Raw genomic sequence first — 21656 nt, forward strand, 5'->3', positions numbered from 1 at the left:
CACTGCTAAATGGTCTTGAGGAGAAAAATTGGATTATTTAATTTAAATTAACGTACCCAGTGCCTATCACACAGCATCTTGCCAAAGTTCGGGATGATTACCTAATAGACAAGGTGTGTGTCAATAGAAGACCTGAGTGTTAACTGAGGATTTTCCTGTAACCCCAAAGTATTCAACATACTGGTGCATGAATACACCTGTGGGAGGGTTCCTCACTGACAAGAGCAGAGTGCTGGAGCTTGCCATCACCTGTGGCAATAACTGGCCAAGCTCCAAGCTGTCTATTTAGTGTTGGTTAGCCTTATTTACTGCTTCCAATGGAGCATTTATAGCCGCTGATTTGTTTCTTTGCTCTGATTGCTGTAAGTAGTGATGATGACTTCTCTGGTTGCAGTGGTGAGATGCTCAGGTTCCCAGACCCACAGCTGTGCTACACAGATAGCAGTGTCTGGGCCTGATCCTTCCCCATGACCACAGCATGCTGGGCTGCCAGCACGCACGTTTCTGTAGCAGCACACCTGGAGCAGTCCGCCAGTGTTGTATTGGCTGCTGCATTTCCAGTGCTGAACAGCAAGAAACATAATAAAATGCAATTATTAACTATAAATAAGGCTAGCAGTTACAAAGACGGACTGTTTCTCCAGTGCTGCCAAAGCTGGCCCATCTAATGAGAATGTATTACCATGGCAACCAATGGCATTAGTATTTTTTATAAGAAGTAATTAAACTCTCCAAGTCAATTTGCCCTTACTTGTCAGATTAGGAAATAGAATGCTGTTTATTGCTTTCTGCTGAAGCTTTGTGGTAGTTGGAGGGCCGGCAGGACTGGAGCTGTGGAGGAGATAGCAAGGCTGCAAGCCCTTTATTTCATGAATTGTTCTTGTTCTAACATGTGACAAGTGAAGGAAGGCTCTGTGATGGGTTGGGAGTGCTCCCATCCCAGGAGGATCCATAGGGTGACTGCTGGGTGGGGACATGTGGTTAAATATAGAGGCTTTGCTTTGTGAATATACAAAAATATACAAAAGATCAAGTTGCTATTGAGACGTGTGAGCATGATATGGAAAAACGACATTTGCCAGAAATACAAGTAGAATGAGACAGATATCCCTGTTGTAAGCTCTGTTTTGGTGCTGTCACATCTGTTTACCAGCCCTCATGTGCTGCAGAAGGCGAAGTCTGTTTCCAAGACATGCAGTGGCCGAAGAATTTAGCAAAGGGAAGGGACAACCTTGGCCAGCTCTTGTGACAGACAGGGCTCTGAAAAGTACCCATCTCCCTTCTTTGTTGCATGCTGCTCCAAACTTGGCTGCTCAGGTTGTTCTGTACTCAGTGTGAGCTTGGAGGATGCCCGGAACAAACGGGCCAGCCGTGCAGCAGGAGGGGATAGGGCAGCCCATTGCGTGCCACCTTTGGTTTTTGCTTGCATTTCCTGAAGTACTGTTACTTATCCCTGTCAAGCAAATCTTAAAAACTGCAGCTGTCAGCCATCGCATCCTGAGAGGTTTGCTGCAGCTGCCCTCCTCTTAAGCCCTTCCACTCAAAAGGGAGTGAGTCTCCAGCAGAAAAGGAGGAAAAAGCATGTGAAGTGTTTTCACTTGTACCTGCGGAAGGGCTCTGCCTATCAGCAGAGATGAAAGCAGCCATCCGAGAAGATGCAGTTGTTTAAAGTGCCCCTGCTTTTAGCTACTTTGTTGAACTAATAGGAAAGGGGTATTTGATACTTTGTTTTGCTTTGGACAACAGAATACTTACACGAGGATCTTTGGTGGCTGGCACTGGAAACAAATTTTATTTCAGGCTTGCCTTAATGCCAGATTTCCATTTTTAACACCAAAATGGAGTTGAAGCAAGACTGGACAAAGGGATCTGGCAAACATTCTCATATATCCCCATACTGTTAACATGGGGGAAGATAGAAGAAGAAGAAGGCAATGGTAGGAGCTGCAGATATAAAATTATGCAAATATGACAGGAATGGGGACAATGCTAAGAAATCTATTGCATCTGTGTTTGCAGTGTTAGGATGGCAGAGATAGCTGCTAGGAAGTCCCAGAGCATCAACTCAGTACATCTATGCAAAAGCTGTGGTAATGAAAGCCACTCTTGCCTGAGTGTGTTTTTCTTTCTTTTAAGATGAACACCAAGGAAAGTTTGGAGTATTGATTTTTTTTTCATTTTTTTTCTAAGGACAATACATTGGAGTGAGATGTTACAAATGATCACTGCCTGGAATAGTTAGCATTAAATCAACACGTGGATGGAGAGGGGCAGGCTCAGGGGTGGAATATATCAGGATTGAGTTTTGGCTCCTGGCATCACTGCTCAATAGGGTCACTCCTTCCACTCGCTTCCCTTTTCCCTGCCTCCTTCACTGCAGTAACCCCTGTGGGTAGAGCTCCAATTAATAAAGCGTACCTTTATGTATGCATTATCATAATACAGGGGCTCAAGGGGCGAGCAATCCCTTCATGCCTGAGCAAATTTAAAACTCACGATCCTCCCGGGATGCTTGCTGGGAAATAGAGAAAGGAAAGAAAGGGCATTGAAGCACTTCTGCTGAATGATGGCTACCCTTTGCAAAGCGCTGTGAAGCTTGTTAGGGTCTGAGCGTTTATAGGAGCCTTACTGCTATTAGATGCTCTGAAATGACTGTAATTTAAAATGCTGGCCCTTTTAAAGGGGAGATCTGCACTATGTGTTAAATCATTTTCTTGGATGAGCCTGGGAAATATTATAAATGTGATCACTGCAATAAGAGCAAATGACCAGAAACATTTAAATTTGCCAATATCTTTAAATGCAAAATACTGCTTATATGAGGTTTGAGTGTATGAGTACGTGCTCCTCTGTTTTTCTACTTGAGACACAGCTGCTGGCCAACTATTGCTGTTAGGAGTAATCCTCCCTGTTTGTTGTTTGGGCTGTCTCGTGTGCCTACAAGGTTTGAGCCCATCCCAGCTCATACTGCACAGTTTCTATAGAAAGGCAGCTGCTCCAGGAACTGTTAAAATCTGAAAGAGGTGTAATGACAGTCAGTTAAAGAGATGGGGGTGAGGGGAAAGTCAGTGGTCCAGTAATGTGCTAATGGCAGAGTTATAATTAGTGATCAAAACACTCCAACTTCCTATACCCATTGCCAAGTGCTCCTCAGTGCCAGAAGGAAGAACTATATGCCAGGATTTCACGATAACTTAGTGGTGTTGGAGGGATTTTATGAGAGCACCTACCGCACATACACATTTAGTGCAAGTTGTTGTCCATTAACTGGATTTAGTAGTGCTTTGCAGAAATGAGATTTCATTAATAATAGCCCTGGAGCGCTAAAAGGGACAAATGACAGGATGATCACATTCAGTAACTAAATTCTTACAACTTGGCCTTCTGAATGGAGGCTATAGTGACTTCCAACTGCTGTGTTTCTCCTGGAGCACAGGGAAGTGGTGCAGAGGGTCTGGGAGCAGGCAGAGCAATGTGAGATGCTTACACACAGTGCTCAGTGCCTGACTACCAGCAAGGTATGTAGTGCCAAAAAAAAAGACTTGGAATCAAGTGCACTGAATGCCTGATAGAAATGCTTGATACAAATCCTTGCATGTGATCAAGGTCTCGGCTCCCTGTTAGGGATCATGTATCGAGTGAGGAGCCAGCTGTGGGTTTGTGTTCCAGTTTTCATGTTTGTTTCATCTGATTTTGCATGAACTTATTTGTAAAGTTCCCAACTGACTGTGGGGGTATTCTTAGTCTTACAGTTTGACTTCATATAAGGTATTTGTCTCCCTTCCCAGTCCCTAAACATTCTTGGAAAGACATAGTTGTTTCATAGTGACTTCATGCACACGTTCATTTTTACCAACATGAGATATAAACTCCCATAGGGACCGATCTAATTAAGCTGACAATCTTGCTAAGTCATGTAGTTACTAGCTAGTAGATAAATAAAATGAACTTGGAGTTATTTGTTATTTGTTCTCAGTCTTTAATCACCCAACAGTAATTTCATAATTGAATTAAAGTACTTAACCATTCTAATGCAAATTGACTGGCTTACAGTTCTTCCCTGAGTAAATTGTTGCAAATCTGGTACCCATGGTATCAACCTTATTCGCTTACAGTTAATTTGTCTTCATAATAATTGAACTACTTTTCCTTTATTGCAGAATGAAATGTCTGGTTGTTGGTGTGGTGGTGGTGGTTTTTCTTGTGAGAAGGTGGAAGTGCTTGAGAGAAGAGGAGGAGCCGGGAAGGAGGCAGGTGACAGAAGCAGCCTGGCTTCTGCTGCTCTTCTAATAACAAGCGAATGGTAGACAAGAATTATATTGCTAGAACCTAAGAGCAAAAATGAGAGTCCTTATCAGAGTGCACAATCCACTAAGAATTTCTTTTTCACAGTTAAAAAGAATACAAAAGCTTGCCTATACAGAGGAGAATTGTCCTCATGAGGAAGGTGTCTTAATTAGAAGAACTGCTTGTGATTTAACGGAATCTTTTAGCAAATTTGTGTGCCACTTAAAGTTTGCCTATGAAAATAATTACTAGGAAGAGTGTACCAAAGAAAGTGTGCACATCTCCCCATAGCTGCACATTGCAAAGACTCTTGAATTTAAAAGTCAGGAAGCCAGGAATTAATTTCAGACAGAAGATTGCCTTCTTTGCTGGTTAACAAAAGGTAACCGGGCATGCTACTAGAACTGGGATCTTCTCATTCAAGAGGTGAAAACACAGCTTCCACAATGCTGGCTAATTGTCTTCAATCAGCATTTTGTAAATAGGTGTCCTTACTGTGCAGGAGGTGGTGAGGGGATGGAGCTTTTGCTGCTGAGTAGCTTATAGCACTGCTAAGAGCTTGTGTTTGCACAGAAGCCTTTGGAAGTAATAGTGAAAGGTAATTTATTTTTGGTTAGCTCATTATACTTAACAACTCTCTTCTAGAAATAAAATAATGCAGTATAAAATACTTTAAAAACAAATGGAAGGCTTCTAGCTGTTTTTGAGGAACCTTTATCAGCTACATAAGGAGGTGGGCTATAGTTCTGGGCTGTAGGTTGGTATAATAAGAAGAGGAGAGTCAGAGATGCGCTTTTACAGGAATTAAGTGGCAATTGTTCTAACTAATTCAAAAACAATAGTCAAATCTCATAGAGAGGAGAAGATAGATTGATGCCTGTCTTCTTTTGTACTTCAATAATTGCCTGCTGTACATTCAGCTAAACAATTTGGCTCCTCTTTGGTGCCTGAATTCATAACAAGCTCTTCCCTAACAGGGACCCTTGCAACGTAGTTGCTCAGTTATTCTTGTCTGTACTAGGACTGCAGTGGCTGATCCAATAGGTGCTTGGAATGAGACTGGGGGCTTTTTAGCAGCATCTAGAATACCCTTAATTTTTCCTCTTTTAGGGTTATAGCATGCTAGTTTCTGGCCAGGCACTGTTGGAGCTCAGAGCACATAATGGCTTACTTGAAAGAGTTTTACTCAAGGTTAGAAATTGAGGTTACTATTGAAGGCAGCTAATTGAATTGCAGGGCATGCTTCCCATTTAAGAAGAATGAGATGTGCAAATCCTCCCACATTTATGCTTGCCACGTACTAACAATTAAAGCTTTTACCTGAAAACACCAGATAATTGTATTCATATAAAGGGTGGAGAGGGGAAATCTTTTTGTGGTATACTAGAGAGAAGATGATGGCCGATGCCTGATTAGGGTAACAAATGCACAGGAGCTGTAAAACGCAGCTTCTGCTTTGTCTGGAGGTTGTAAATGAAGGGTTTAACTTGAAAATGTTACAAATCTGACTGGACTTCAACTCTCACTAACCTCTGGCTCCTTGAGTTTCTGCTAATGAGGTGCTATTTATCAAACTGCTCAGCTATAGTTTCTTTAGAATGGTTCTGCTGGTAACGTGATTATTTGATTCTGAGGCTGTCACCTTTGCAGTCTCTGGTCATTGGCATTATCTTCTCTCTTGTCAGTTGCTTTCACTTTGCAGTTAAATAATTTCTGTCATGACAGTGGATATGTGTTGGTTTAGCCTGGAATGTGTTGAACAACAATTTTCTGAGCATACGGTGTTTTCTATCATATATGAGAATGAAACATATTTCACATATTTAATGTTCCTGTGATCTTTGAAGGCTGGGATTTTCCTGAATTCACAGTGTTGTGTTGTGACCTAACCTGAATGTAGCAACAACTTGGAGACTGAGCTGATAGGAAGTGAGGGTTCGGTATTGCCCAGCTGTTAAATATTTCCTGCCATTGCTTCAGCACATCTACAGCACACAGAGATATCTGTGACATATTAGCAGATTTTTGATTTCCAGTTCTTCTGTTAGGAGGGTACAGCACTTGCAATAGTAGCATAGATGTGTACATGATAGGGGAGGTTGCTGGAAGAGATCAGAGAAAGTCTCAGTATTCCTAGTGAGGAAAGAAAAGCACCTACAAAAATAAATGACTCGTCTCTTATCACAAATGGTCACTGACCACGGGTTTCATTTCTCTGGTTAACCTGTGCTGACAAGCCTCTATCCCCATCCATGCGCGTAAACTTCTAGAGTGGGGGCTCTTGGTTTCTTCAAGTACTGCAGCTCATTCTGCAGTCACTATTTCACTGGTGTCTTTGAAGTTTTGTCATTCACGTAGACTGAACTGTGGGTAGACTTAATAATAAAAAATCATTGTGATTGAGTCAGAGTGATTTGGGAAGCAGCTGAGAGATAAAACCAGAGACAGCAGATCATGGAGGGCTGTATGGTTGTTCCCCTTTATATTTAACTAGGTTACTTTTGGTCTCTGCAGCTAGTCAGTAACATTTCACTTTAGTGATCCCATCTTCTCTGTAAAGTGGAGCTGTTGGCAGTCTTCACAGCTCCTGGCACAGCTGGCATCTTGTGAGACATCTCTCCCAGTGTAAAAGACAGGCTGCTGGATTTTGGAGCAGTCTGGAAGGGAGGTGGGTGTGCAAACTGAACTCAGAGTTGATACCTTTTCTGCATTGTCAGTAGGGAGAAATCAGCATTCAAGAAGAGCAAGAATTCATGCTTGTTGCAAGTTCTAGCATCCTTTTCCTAATTGTCTTCCCGCTTTACTTTCCTCAGTAATAATAGGTGGTGATGTTAATGATGATATCATGTGCTATTTGTGACTGTGACTTAGTGTAATTGAGAATAATGATAACATAATAATGGTAATGGCCTCGTGCTGCAGCTCTGATGTCTCTAGGCAGTGGAAGTAGGATGGTAATTCCTTGTCAGTTAATTGAAAAAATAATTTTGCTTGGGATCTGCAAAGGGAGGGGAAGGAAGCTAGGAAAACTGTTACAGTCTGGAAAATCGGGCACAATATGTTTAAGATGTGCCAGATATGTTCTGGGACTGTAAAAACAGTTGTATTTAATGAACATTAACGTGGTCTATAAAAACAGATGTTCTCCCTCAATGAAGCATTAATTAAAGATAGAGATGAGTTGAAGCAAAGACTGAAAAACCTGCTGCTACTGGAGTCTTTTCTTGGTAGGGCTGATTTATTGAATCTAGCCTTGGAATACAAGTTCTAATGAAGATGAACCTTGAAATCAGGCAGGTAAATGTATTGTTCTATAACCTAACACAATATGTTCCATTACATCATGTTGGAAGTTAAGCTTGGTATGAATTGCAGTTGTAATGAGCCGTTTGCCTTGTGGCTTCAGTGCAGGTACATGATGGTGATAACTGTTATACAAACGTCGAGGACGCTTAGCCCTCTTTGGAGCACAGGGCTTCCTGGACCATGTTAGTTACAGCATGGTAGAGCTGCAGCATGCCTAAGTGAAAATGAATACATTCAAGTGGGTGAATAAATGTTGCTGCCTCTGGTAACTATAAAGTAGAAGAACTGCTTTAACTGAGACAGAAGAGGTCAATTTATGGTTGGGTTTTTCTAGTCTGAAAAAGGTAGTAAATAGAGGCTGAGGATGCTCAGTTCAATAATGGCTTGTAAATTTAAGCAGAAGTGCTGGGCTGTGTTTGTCTGTAAGTGAATGCTGGAAAGTGGTACTCCAAACAGAGTGACTGCAACTTCCTGGTAAGCAAGGCAAGACATGGAAAGATGGAAAATAAAAAATACTCCTTAAAAGCTTTTTATCTCTTTAATTAGTGTATTGGCTCAAAATCTCCCAGGTGTTGCTGATGTAGTTCAGGTTTAAAAACAATGGCTAATCTGCTTAATTGTATGCTTGAGCTACTTTTAGCTCTTCAGAAAGCACAATTGAGTCTGAGTTCCTCTGTGCTATTGTAGTTTTACCTGGCATACCACAGAGCTGCTCAGAGGGATGTGAGAATTATTTGGGGCCTATTTCTCCTATTAGCTCTGCCCAGGCAGTAGGACAGCATTTGAGACTGAAACCCTTCCTAGAAGCAGTGATCACACTGGTCACAGGGGCTGTTGTGTTTCAGTACGTAGCTGTGCATACTGGAAAAGCTGACTGCTTTTGTTCTCTGTTAACTTTGTTTAACACAAACTGTACTGTTTATAGAATATTTAAAAAAAACAATTCAGATGGCTGTGTGCAAAGAAAAGTGTGGCAAGTCATTTGGGTCAAGATGTGTCTGTGCTGGAAGTAGTTGAGAGCTTCGTGTAGTTGAGGATGGAGGTGCATAGTTAAATCAGCTTAGAGTTCATCTGTTTCCCATCCTTAAAAAGGGTAGTGAAAATGGGACAACAAACAGTAATTAGAAATGAAATCTTATCTTAGAGAAAGAAAAAAATGGAGTTCTTCTGAAGGAAAAATACACAGTGAGATGAGAAGTGCTTATTTCTTCTGTTGTAGTGCAAGGGATGAAGAGGCTTAGATAAGACAAATAACTGGTTTGAGAGTCTTTAGATAATTCAGCTGTAGTCTTTTATACTCACCACAGTAATCTAATGAAGTTATTTAATATTCAAGCCAGGGTTCAGAAACAGACATTTCAAAATTTTATTTGCTTTTTGGTCTTTAAGAGCAGCATGTCTTGCCTTCATTTATTTTGTTCACAAAAACTTGGTTTCTGCAAGTTATGAATCTCGTAAATATCCATCCGTATTTGTCAAATGATTTAACTGAAATAACGTGATTTATTCCTTGGAATCTGCTTGTTTTTATAGGTATCAGCATCAGAAAGTATCTCCAGGAATTTTTCAGTTCGTGAAGCTCATCTTTTCCAGGGGAAATTGAGAACAGGCAGGAGTAGATGTGCATCAAATTCGATTTGCAGTTGTAGGTGATCAGGTGTGCTGAGCAGTGTAGCAGCAAGGGTAAAGGCTCGAGAAAACAGGCATTGATCATGCAACTGTAAGTATTGGCAAAGTTGATTGCAACAGGACAAGGGTCATAAATCGATCAGGTTATAATGAAGATTGAATGTGGAGAAACTGGGAAAGTTGTAATCTGTTCTTAGAACACGTAATTCTTCTGTGAAGGAAAAAGGATTAAATGCTGCTTAAAATATTGCAATTCCTGTGTTCTGGGGTTCAAGGCTGTAAGGTGTCATAGTTCTCCCACAAGCATTGGAGGGTGGTTATGCAGCCATCTATGCAGATCACACACCTCTGATACTGTGAGGGTACTTAAAATTCATCTTCTAGCACCAACTCATTGCCTCCTCAAAGTCTTTGGGTTTGCAATGCAAGATGCACGTGAATTGCACTACTAGGCAGAACTGAAAACCAAAGTACCTTGCTATGAAGGCCCTTCAACCATTAGGAATAACAACTGACTCAGTAATAGAGGAAGTGCGTGGTTTCTTTAATGCCAGACAACTTGCTGAATGTAGGACTGATCTGTTTTCTCTTTTGAGAGGGCTCAGATGGACTGAATTAATGCAAAGCTATTGATTGGTTTCCAAGTGATTGAAAATGAATTAGAGGTATTTCAGCTCCCCGTGGGTTTCTGAGTGTTCCAGTAGTTTCTGTCTCCTGCTTCCAGTCTGTGAGTGCTCCTATTGCATCAAAATCTAGTCTTTGTATGGTTGCAGAAGGAAGGGTACCAGTGGAACTACTGCTACTTCTCTTTACATTCCTGAGTGAGATTATGCATGGCTTGACTTGATTGGGGGGAGAATCCATTTTTGTTGTTTTAGTCAGGGGCTCTTAGAAATTTGAGTTTTTTCCTCAACAAGATGTCAGGATCCCAGCAGGCTTTCAGAATTCATTACAACCTCTCAACAGGTTAAGACAAGAAGGCTGAGGTAGGAAGGAAAATAATAATTGAAGATGACAGTTGTCAGAATAGTTTGCATGCCTGCACATCTGCATTGCTGTATTGGGATATCTTCCTCAAATAAAAGCTGGCACTGCAGCAATGGGTTGGTCATTCCTAGAGAAAAATGGTAGTCCTTGGTTGATTAGCTGTCAAGAAAATGCTGTTCTCTTCCAAAAGCTCTTGATGAGTATTTACATCTTACAAAATAGGATTATGGAATCAGGCTGGACTATCATCTTTAGCTTTTCCTATGGAGCAAGTTAGAGATAATCTACCTCTAAAATAACATCAGCCCTGGGGGAATATTCATTTCATCCTCTCATTCACTTACTGTGCTGTTTCCTAGGTGAATATAAATCTTTAATTTGTAAACACTTTGCTGCTGATGAAACTGATTTTTTTTTTTTCCATTGATAATTGTGAACGTTATAGCCATGTCTGACTGTCAGCCAACTGCAAAAGTACAATTACTGTTCTTTGAGAAATCCCTGACTGTGCTGACATTGGGGGGGACTTAAGCTCTGAGCTCTCTGGTTTGTTCTCAAGCTCAAAACACTGTGTAAACAGCAAGGACCTGTAGTGACCACCTTCCCTACACTTTGTTCAGGCTTCTCCGTCTACCTTCTTGTTGCTCAAAGGCTCTTAGTGGGCAGTTCTACCAGTAGGAAATGGTAATGAACAGAGCAGTCAGAAGCTGGAATGTGAGTTTTTTTAAAATAGACAAGGGTAGTTCCTATGTCTTGTTTCAGAGAGCAGTATTCCTTGCGGGAGGAGTCCAGCCACTGCTCTGAAGACAGATTTATTCCCAGTTCTGCCATTTCCACTGCAAATAGAGGCAGATGGTGCAGTGGTGTCTCTGGACCATATGTTCTTTCTTTGCTCAATTGGTTCTTTTGTCTTTTTTTTGTAATTCTGCACTGGTTGCTCCACCTGCTTGTTTGTGAAAGATAGATGGTTTCTTTGCCGATTCTTGTCTCTTGTTTTTACTGTATTTTCCCTGACCACACTTCTAAATGTCACTGTCTTGGAATTGTTGAGCAGTGACTTTTCAAGCACTTAAATCAAAAGGATATGGCTGGAACAGCATAAGGTAGTAACGTTGCATAGTCCAAGCAGTCACAGTGCATTTCTGTCAGATTTATGAATACATCTTCTTGCTTATGCTGGCTTAACTTCAGTGACTTTGCTGTAAGTGTTCCCTGTTTGCTGGTAGTTTAAAATAATTAATTGAAATTGTTTTGTTGGCATTTTACTTGGCTATAATACATCAAGCCTGCCCAAGTTGGCCATTGTTAAGAAAATAGTATCGTTCCATAAATATTTTTATTAAATCTTCATTCACTAGCTGGAAGGCAGAATTACCATTTTAAGATAACTGACAGGCATAGTGCTAAAGCAAGATTACACTGTCAGGATGCAGAGATAAATTTAGTCAAAATAGGCTGTTAGTACTAAAACAACCTCTTCTATTCTATAACACAAAGTAATGCATATTCGTAATAGTGTTGAGTGAGCTCTTAAACAACTAATTTCTTCTAAAATTCCAATTAGAGTACATTGTCACTAATAAAGATACCGTTTTATCCTTTCTCTGTCAAGCAGTAGGGATGTAATTTATCAGTAGAATGGAAGTAAGCTCCAAAGAAGCAATGTGCTTCTGGTGGCCCATAGGATTTCCTAGTTCCTTTTTCATACTACCCACCAGGAAAGGAGTAAACTCTTGCAGTTCTGTCATGAGTGGGTTTCCTAATAATCCTGTTGATTAAGTAGAAAATTGTGTGAGAATTAATTGAGGAAAGTACGTAAGAAACAAATCAGTGTTTCCAGTGGCTTCTCTCCAGCATTGGTTATGCCCACTGTTTTGGTACCTGGAGTCCTTGCAGTAGTGGAGTGACTGCAGGAGTAAAGCTTCTCACTGAGCCCTGTTTGGTAGGGGTTGGCTGGTGGGCTGTAACAGGACTGAATACCTCTTTGGACTTGAGAATTCTCTTCACCAGCACATCCTTGTTGCTGAGCGTGTCCTGCTACTGCTTGTATTTGATATACTGTGTGTCTCTGTCTCAAGAATCTCTCTCTTTTGGCTTTGTTCTGCATCCTCAGGTAGGTTGTGCTAGCAAGCTTTGTCCAAATGTGGTCAGAACTGTGTTCTGTCTGTGACAAGCTGCAGGCAACCAGACGAATGAACTGATAAAGAGAAATCTAGTAGAAAGAGTAACTGACTGACGTGAATCTCCTTTTCTTTTTGGTTTCCTTAGGTGTATGACAGATGTTTACTGACAGATTTATGAGCAGGAAAGATTTGATCTGGCACTTGAACCATGTTAAGACTAACGGACATTGTAAAGGATAAGTTGATGAATAGGCCAACTTGTCGAGCTAGATCGGCTGAAAAGCAGTTTGTAGCTCCTTCTGCACCTTAAAACATGAAAGAAATAGCTTTCTGAGATGAAGAAAAATGCTGGCACATGACTTAATGGAGCGTAAGCTGGTCCTGGAGGTGTGTGAATCCATGTCTGAAGGCTTGGTTTAAATGATGACAATAGCATTTTAGTTCAGCAGTTCATTTTGTCAGATCAGAACTGTAGAGGATTTCACTGAAGTATGTTCTGTTTGCCAGAAGATTATATATCTTTAGTGTTATTTATAAGGAACTGATGTTGATCTTTCACCCTCCCCTTCCACCTTGTCAAGTTCAGAAAGTGTTGTTAACTTCAGCCATTTTTAATTTGAAATGCATTTTTAGATTGTCAAAATTAATGTGAAATCATGTCTTTTCAAGTTTATCTTGCCTGCTAAAGCAGGCTTTCTAACCCTGACTGCAGGTCTCCAGGTAGTTTTGTGAATTAAACCTATTCTCTGAAAAATGTCAGGTTTTTGCATCTCCCATTGAGATGCACACAAATGACCACCAGTGGAGATAATTTACCTGCTTCCATCTGTGGTTGTGCACAGTGTGCAGTCTGAGGGCATGCATTACCTGAAGGCTTCTGAGATTTGTTTTTTTTCCAGCCTTCCTCCATCACCATTAAAAGACAAGGCAAATGTGAAGGCTGAGATATTCATATCAAAATAATGCCAAGACAATGCTCCTGCAAAGCAGTTCAAGGGAGGTTTTAGTAGTTTCCATCTAGATGATGATGTATGTTGATTAATCCATATGACTTCACTTGCGTATGTGCACTGATTCCATCAGATGCTTTATTGCCTACAGAGGGAATTGCAGTTAGAGTTCACCTGTCGTCTTCTCAAAATTTATTTAAAGAAGGAAAACAACACTTCCCCAAAGAGCCGCAAATTTCCTTTCATTACAGGGAGTACTCAGTCCCCTACCAATCATTATTGTCCTTAAAGTACAAGGATGTTGCCTCATCTTTTCTTAAGAAACTTCCTTTTCCAAGATGCTGGATACTGAGCAGGCTGTGGGAAACAAGTCCTGCTTGCTGGAGAAGAGACTTCCTGCAGACCAGGACCTGGAGTAAGGGGCAAGTTGAAATGCAGGCAGGGAGGAGAATGAACACAGGGTAGGGAGGTCTGCAACGGAGGAGTGGAGGTGTAGAACCAGCAGGAAGGAGCTCTACTCTTTGTTTTAGGTCTTCAGAATCCCATGCTGCACTGCATAATGTAAACAGCCCGTTAGTGCAGCGCTAGGAAGACTAGTCTTTCAATGCATGTTGGTACTTTGTAGTTTTAATTCTGTATTTGATTGAGGGTCTGAGATTACTTCAGGCTAACTATTTTTGTAATTAAAATGCCTCACTGCCTTTGGATGAAAGTGAAACTGCAGATGATTGTAGAGGTGTGAGAGGAAATCCTTCTCCTGTTATGCAGGTTCTTGCTTCTACATCCTTAAATGTTTGATGTAGAAGAATGCAGTGAAGAAGACTCAGCATGTTTGTGGTTTAAGGAGTGAATGCAAGCTGTGCACAATTGAAACTAACTGTCCATAGTATGTGCTACTGTGCTAAACCTGTATGGTTATTACTTGTGTTGCTCTTAATTCTGAACCAAGTGACTTTTATGAGAGTAATCATCATGAAAATGAATGTTTGAACTGGCAGATTCCCTTACAAGCCCTTTTGTGGGGATTTCATCCATGTAAGGATGAGGACTCATTCTGCCATAAAATATATCTTTGAGTACTAAAGTGAGGGAGAAGCAGTACGTGGTTCCCTGCCACCTGTGGGTGAGTAGCCCAGAGAACTTAATTATTTTTAGAAGCAGTGCAGAGACAAACATGTATTTCTTCACTGAACCCCTCTCCTTACTCTTGCTGCTGTTTCATGTTTTGCCTTGCCACTGATACAACTGTTTCTTGCAGGTGGAGAGAATGCAGTTTCCTTGTTCACAGGTCACTTTCTTGCTAGTCTCTAATCACCTCCAATGGTTGAGACCTTAATTGATGTTCTGTAAGACTGCCTACCCCCAAGCCAACTTCAGGATTAAAATAATGATCAGAAATGAACTACAGGGCGAAGTCAAACTAGCAAGTGAGATGGAAAAAGGGCAGTGTGAAGAAACTATTTACAAATAAATGGCCCACCAGAGATATAAATAAGAAATTATTTTTCCTCCCACATCCAGCAGGGTGGGGAATCACTCAAGCTGCAGATTTATGTAAATGTGGGTATTATACATATGTATTCATGCAGCTAAATTTTGACAGCATTTCTGTATATATTGGAGGATTAGATGACAGTTGCTTTAATTTAAGTAGTGTCTGGCATCCAGTCTGTTTGCTTTGGTTGTGGTTTTGTATTTATTTTCCTTCCTTCCCCCATCATCTCCATCTGTGAACTTGCTTATATCCACCTTTTACTTTAAATTGTAACCTCATCAGAAAATGACCACATAGTTTTTCTGGAGGGCACAATGAAATATCTCTGCCCTTTGCAGCCTGACTCTTGCTATTGCTGTCCCCAGCTGTCCTGCTGTTATTAGGGTAACAGCTTGGGGTGTTGCACTGTGAGCTGCCTGGCTGGGGAACAGGGACTTGGCTGGTCTGGGGTCAGCTGAGCCCCCTGACCAACTTATTCACAGCACAGTCACTCAAATGGTGTTCCCTGTGCAACTGATGGATGCTACGCTGCATCCAGGAGCAGGACAGAAGGCAGGAGATCCTGTCACAGACTTTGTTCCTGCTTGGCACCCCTTCCCTGCAGCACAGCATTCTTAGAAGTTGCTCTGCTCCGTGTCTTTGTCTTACATTGCTACACCATCAGTGCTTGAGCCATGAAATGTAGAATTGTCATATGTGTGACAGTTGAACTCAGCTGGTTTGAGGTCCTCTAATGTGTTCCCCATCACAATGAGATAGGAGCTAATACTTATGTCTTTGGGGGATAAATCCTGGTCCCTTTGCACTGCTTTTACTTTGTATTTTACTGACCTGGTGTCTACTCTCCCATTGGGACTGTGGCACCTCATCCATGCGAAGTTACCTTCCCAGGTGCCTACCATCTCCCTTGTAGCTGTGATTATGGCAGAGAAACAGGAGCTGCACAAATGTGCCCTTGGTAACAGAACAAAGCATGTGCAGAAGTGCATTGCTGTCACCTAGTGATGAACAGTGATGGATTTGCCAGTTGTCAATTAATTGTATGGATCACAAGCATAGCTTGTGCAGCTGTTACCAGGTTTTGTAGCCAAATCTGTTATGAAAAGAGCAATGGTGAGCTCTCCAACAGATGCTTGGACCTGGATTGTGGCCAGTCTTGCAAGGAAAACCTACTAACCTTTCCTGTCCTGTGATCTTTCCAGTTGGAAAGGAGTCTATGAGAGCCCCTGTAGAGGCGGGGGAAATCTCATTACTGTGATTCACAGCTTCACTGTAGCACAAAACAGCAGAACCTGTGTGTTTATAGAGCAGGGTTGTGGAAAGCTGCAGAAGACCTTGTGGGCTCTTGTGCAGTATATGGTAAGGCAGGAACTGTACTTAAGTATCTGTCTCTCACACAGGGGAATGCATAGTGCAGTTTCTTTGCCCATTTAAACAGCAGGAACAGTGTCATAATGGATTAACCAGAATTTGTGGGTAGTATTTGCAGACATGATAATTGCCAGTTTGTGCCTCCGTCTAGCTATTACATACATCCCTCTGAAAGTAATGTCTCCTATTTATTTCTGGGGGAACTACAACTGATACAAAGAGCACAATAGCACTATTTAATAAGGCAAATTTACAGATAGAAAACAATTTTTCAGTGTCCCCACCACCATTAGCTGTGCGTTTTTGCCTGCAGTGCATGAGAACCTACATGCTGCGCTTGCAGAAATCTGCATGGCTGCCTGAAATGTGGCTTGTTTCAGCAGTGGTGACAGCAGTGTGAAAGACACCACTTGCTGTGCTCACATCCACTGTTTGGTCACCAGAAACATTCAGCAGGCATCAGTGTCTGCAGTTCTTTCCACGTGGAGGAACTGAATTCTGCACCTTCACTTCCTATGCGCTCCCATGTCAGATGCCATTCAGTCAGTGCCCCTCTGCTGCCATCTGTACACAGCAGCAAAAATGTTATGGGATATTGATGGGAAGGCTCAACCTCTGCTGCCATCCCACCAACATCCACCTGTGTTGTCATGGGCCCGCATAATAAAATAGGAAGTATTGTTTTTGAGCAGCACACTGATATCCTGACCCATAACCAAGTACTCCACAAGGAAATTCCTTCCGGTGCTAGAAGAGGAGTGATCTGTACTGCCTCTTTTGTGCCTTGAAGCTTCCATCCTAATGCCTAGCCAGGAAAAACTGGCGTAAGAGCAGAAAGGGGAGATTGAGTGTCCCTTGCAAGCCTGAGGGTTAGCTGTGCTATTATATAACTGTCAGATGTCCACTCCCTCTTCAGCTTTGATTGAGCATTTCAGCCTTAATGAGTGTCCAGTGGTGAGTGAATTTCCCAGCCTGATTGTATGCTGTCAGGCAAAGTGCCTTCATGTGGTCATTTTGTAGTGTTTTTAAGCTTTTCTAAATCTGTTGTCTTGCAAGTCTGGTTAATTTTGGTTATCACCACTTAAATGCTATGGAATTGGTGTATGGCCACTGATATATCAAATATGGAGGGGTCTCCTGTGTCTTCCCCGATATCCAGGTTTTGGATATGCAGTTGTGGAGCTTGGATGATGTGGCAGGAAAACATTTGTACCTTGATCATCGGTGGCGTAATGCTGATTGCATCCAGGACTACCAGGAATGCTTTTCCTTGGTTAATATTCTGATGCCCGACCTGCCAGCTTTGGTTTTGTTCCACTCTCTTTGATTTTTTTAATGTAGTTTGTATTTGTGACCCAGCTGTTTATCAAGCTTCACAGCCCAGATTCTGGCTTTATAAAACAGCTTTCAGTTCATTCTGTTGTCTACTGTTCATTTCATAGATAAGTTTATTATTTTCATAATCAGGTTTATTATTTTCATCTTTTCTTATTCCAGAGCTGACAGCATATCCTGAGTACCTTTAGTGTTAGCTTCTGGGGCTTGAGATGACCTATAGGCTGGGAGCAGAGGCTGAGGAAGGGAACCGATTATAGTAAAGCTATATAAAAGTACATCTTACAAAAAAGCTATAGACATGAATCTATCAGAGGAAAATAAGAATCTTCCATCTTCTTGCGTAAAATCCCATGTTTTTTATTGAAATGAACAAAATATACTGTGTTTCAAGGTCTTTTCTGATAACTTATCCTCTGTATGCTGTTATCCCTTTTACCTGAGCGTTCTTTTTATTCCCTGTTTTCTGAACTGCTCCTGGAGTTCTCTTGTTGGTTTAAAGCAAAGCTCCATGTGTCCCCTTGATCATTCAGAAACTTCCTCTGCTGCATTTTAATGGGGACAAGAACCTATCTGCTGGAAAGATCTTCTATGTGATAAACTGATTTGAGGCAGTGTAAGAGGAAGGGATGACATGTCTAATCCATTTCCCTTTTTAATCTTTGGAGTTTGAACAGGAAAAGGTTACCATTACCTGAAATGGTAGTTGCAATGACAGTTGTGTGGGGTGTGTGCAGAAGTGAAATGCCTGTAGCATAGGGAAACTTACAGAGGCTGTGATGTTAGTTATGAAGCCATGTACCTGCCTGAAAGCACTGCTGCAGTAAATGCACAGGATACAGGTTCTGCCCTGCAGAAACATCTGATGTTCTGCACTCTTTTTCTGTTGCTGATCTCAATGTCAAAACAGAAACTTGCACTGCCTCAGTGTGTGACCATTTTGTCTTGGAAATAGGTGAAGTGAGTCAGGGCTCTCTGTGCAAACGACAGGACTTTAGTCTTTCAGAACTACAGTGTTACCTACTTGACAAGCCCCACGTGTTTTCTCAAGGTTTTCCCAATTGAAAATTTCTATCCAAATTGTTTTTTCTTTTTAAAAATGCTATGTTTTCCATTAGAAAAATGGAATATTTTGTGGTTACCTTAATACTTAAACACACTGGTGTTACTAGGTCATGGAAAGATGATTTTTTTTATTTCAGGATTTGTCTGTATGACAGACAATACATAAATATAAGACAAAGATTATGGCTTTTGTTTACAGGATCTCAGCTCAGTGGGAAGTGGAGGACAGTGTGGTTCCCTATGTTGATTTAGGCATGGTGTCACATAGGATCTTGAGTCACCAGCTGACTATCTGAAGGTATGTGCTGCCTACTTGGAGCTTCAGATATAGCTTAGTCTGACTTCAACAAATGATAATCACGTGGCATGTGAGTATCTGTTTGTGCAGTATAGCAGGGTAGGAATTGCATTTAATGTTTTGTGAGAGCTTCCTTGAACTTGAATTTTTTGATCTCTGAATGAAGTAAGGCTTCAGCAATTGTTCGGACTCTGGAGTTTTTTTTTAAGTGGGCTTTAAAAAAAAAATGGAGAAGAAGAGTTCAAATGAAAAGTAACCTCATAACAGAACAAAAAGGTTCTGTGCTGGAAACTTCAAAATCAGCATTCAGGGCTGACTTCTGTCTAAGTTGCATCAAGGAGATGAGGCAAGGGCAGAAGCTAAAGCTATGAGAAGTCTTGAGAAAATTGGACCAACAAAGTAAATAAGAGGATCAGAGGAGGGGAAAAAAAAATTGAGGTGTAGAAGGGGAGAGAACTCTTCAGCTGAGACTTGAAAAGAGTGGTTAAAAAAAAAGTGAGGCAGAAGGTGTCTAGCCCAGAAAGCATGGCAGTAAATTAAGAATGGTAGTGCAGAAAATGGGAATGACACCACGTGTCGTTCAGAAGAGGAGCCTCTGCAAATCTGTTGGAAGCGATTTCAAGTCTGGCTCTTGGTAGAATGAGAAGGCAAAGTGTGTGATGTGATGGCTGTGTTGTGCAGGAGTAAGAAGGTAAGGCTTAAATCCTTGAGGAAATTTGCTCTGGATCACTCATTGCAGGTGAAGTTTTAGCATCTGTGTGCTTTGGTATTTGCTGTAAGCTGTATATTTTGCTAATTAGCTTTTTCTGTCCCAGGGGACTATGCCTTCATGTAAGGTGTTTAACCTTCCCAAGGTGAAATGCAGGAAGCAGGCTGGGAAGTGTGATCTAGCAATGAAGAACTGCCCCAGCACATGGGAGAAAACATCTCAAAGATCTGAAATCTTTCTTTACTGTTTTCAGAAGGTTCTCATATTGATCCCTCTTGTTTAGCAGCAGGTACTGATGCAGCATACCAGCTCTGTGGGAAAAGGCAATCAATAGCTCAGTGCAATGGCCTGACAGTTATTTACTCATCAGCTCATTAGGGTGGAGAGAGTAGATTACACTTCTCATAATTTCACTATTGACTAGCACGTCGCATTTGTCTTTTCTTGCCTTTTTTTAAATTACCAAGTAATGAATAAGCTTGAAGAGGTGGGGGAAAGATCTTTTATAATGAGAGATTCCTGTAAAAGTTAATGTCATTCCTAATAAGACAGAAAACTTAAACGGTGATCAAGTGAAAACATGATAGGAGGAGTGCTGGCAGCTCAGCATTGGATAAAATGGAGCTGGCTGGGTGTGCCAGCTGGAATCCCTTGCTGTGATCAGTGCTTGTCCATTGCTGCTGACTGAGGTGGGGAAAAAGCAAATTTAGTCTGAAGTCTGTTAGTGCCTGCAAATGGGGAGGGAAGACAGCTTTTTGCTTCTCTGGACTGTTGCCATTAATAATCTGTACAGTTGATCCCCTGCCCCAAGGAGCCGTGCTCACCTCCCTGGCATTGTTGTGATGCAGAATACACAAGCATCCAGATAGAAACAACAGGATTTGGGCACATGTTTCCATACTATAGAATAGGACCATTATTTCCCTGGTTCAAGCAGACCTATAAACCAGGACTGTGGTTTCCTTGATTTCTTGCCAAGTTGCTGCATTTTTATTTGCCTATAGGGAATGTTTTCATCATTTTGTACCTTTATGACATGAAACATAGTATTGAAGACTGATCCTCCTTGATTTGATATGATCTTGTAGCTTTTTAATTTGCATTCTGTATTGCCCATCTTGGGATGAGCAGGCACGTTATCTGCTGGGGAGTGACTGGAATATTGGATCCAGGCACTTCAAAATCTTTTGTGAAGGAAAGCACTCAGTGAAGCTAAAAAACTAATTTATGAGAGCCATTCAGGGAGGGAAAAGCGTCAGGAGTAGTGTACAGCCCTCACATTGATTTTCTGTGACTGCTTGTGTTCTGAGCTTGTGCTTATATACATTGCCTGAAAAACTGTCTCCTTTACAGCTCTCCTCCAAGGTTGCATTTTCTATTTTTGATTATAGGCTTTATAAGATCTTTTTCTCGTCTATTTTTCATCGCCAGGAAAGAACCAATTTTCCCATTGTAAGAACTAAGTGGCACTAAGGGCTTTTTGTAAAGGCACTAACTACAAGTTTTACTCGCTGGGTACTGTGAAGTATTGAGGCTGGCTGATTATTGCTCGTCTCAAAAGCAATCTTCCGAAATTAGACTGTAGGCTATATAAATGAGAAGGTTTATTGCTAAAGCACTTGAAATTGACCCAACAAAAAGGAAGCTTTCAGTGGAAACTTCTCCATTAGATTCAGTAAGCCCTAATCAGGTCTCTGTAATAACGCAGCGTTTCAGAAACGGGATACTTCAGGAGCAGGTATAAATTATCTATAGAGACCTGGATAGCAAATATTAATAAGACTTAACCAGAAATATTTATGCAACCACATCCTTAAAGCAGCAATTTTCTATTCAGAGCCATTCTATTCATGCAGGAGTTCATGTCTATTGATACACTGTGTTCTTCTGACAGTTAAATATTAATGAAATTAAAGCTCTGTAGCATCCCAATGGGAGAATGTAATGGCACATCATCTTGGCTAGTGGTTTTATTTTTCAGCAAAGTAAGCTTAGTTCTCACGCTGATGCATGTGCTGAAAGCAGTAACATAGCCATTACGAAGGCTGCTGCATCGGGCTGCTATCACAAGGAGCTGTGGAAATACTCAACTCAGCAAGGT

The 21656-nt window shown here is 41.2% G+C and overlaps 1 protein-coding gene across 3 annotated transcripts in view; it reads left to right on the forward strand.

Moving 5' to 3' along the window:
• The window catches only part of LOC107051612, an 87519-nt gene that overhangs the window by 5557 nt on the left and 60306 nt on the right, over positions 1–21656 (forward strand). The window contains exon 2 of one of the 3 annotated variants that reach the window (XM_046901227.1): positions 18748–19029. The exons of the other annotated variants lie outside the window; for them this stretch is intronic. Coding sequence (XP_046757183.1) covers positions 18748–18844 — 97 coding nt within the window. The 3' untranslated portion in view covers positions 18845–19029. Of the gene's footprint in view, positions 1–18747; positions 19030–21656 lie in introns of those variants that run through there. 3 annotated transcript variants of the gene reach the window in all.

This window comes from Gallus gallus, chromosome 15 (assembly GCF_016699485.2).
Source record: "Gallus gallus isolate bGalGal1 chromosome 15, bGalGal1.mat.broiler.GRCg7b, whole genome shotgun sequence".
Taxonomy (NCBI): Eukaryota; Metazoa; Chordata; class Aves; order Galliformes; family Phasianidae; genus Gallus; species Gallus gallus.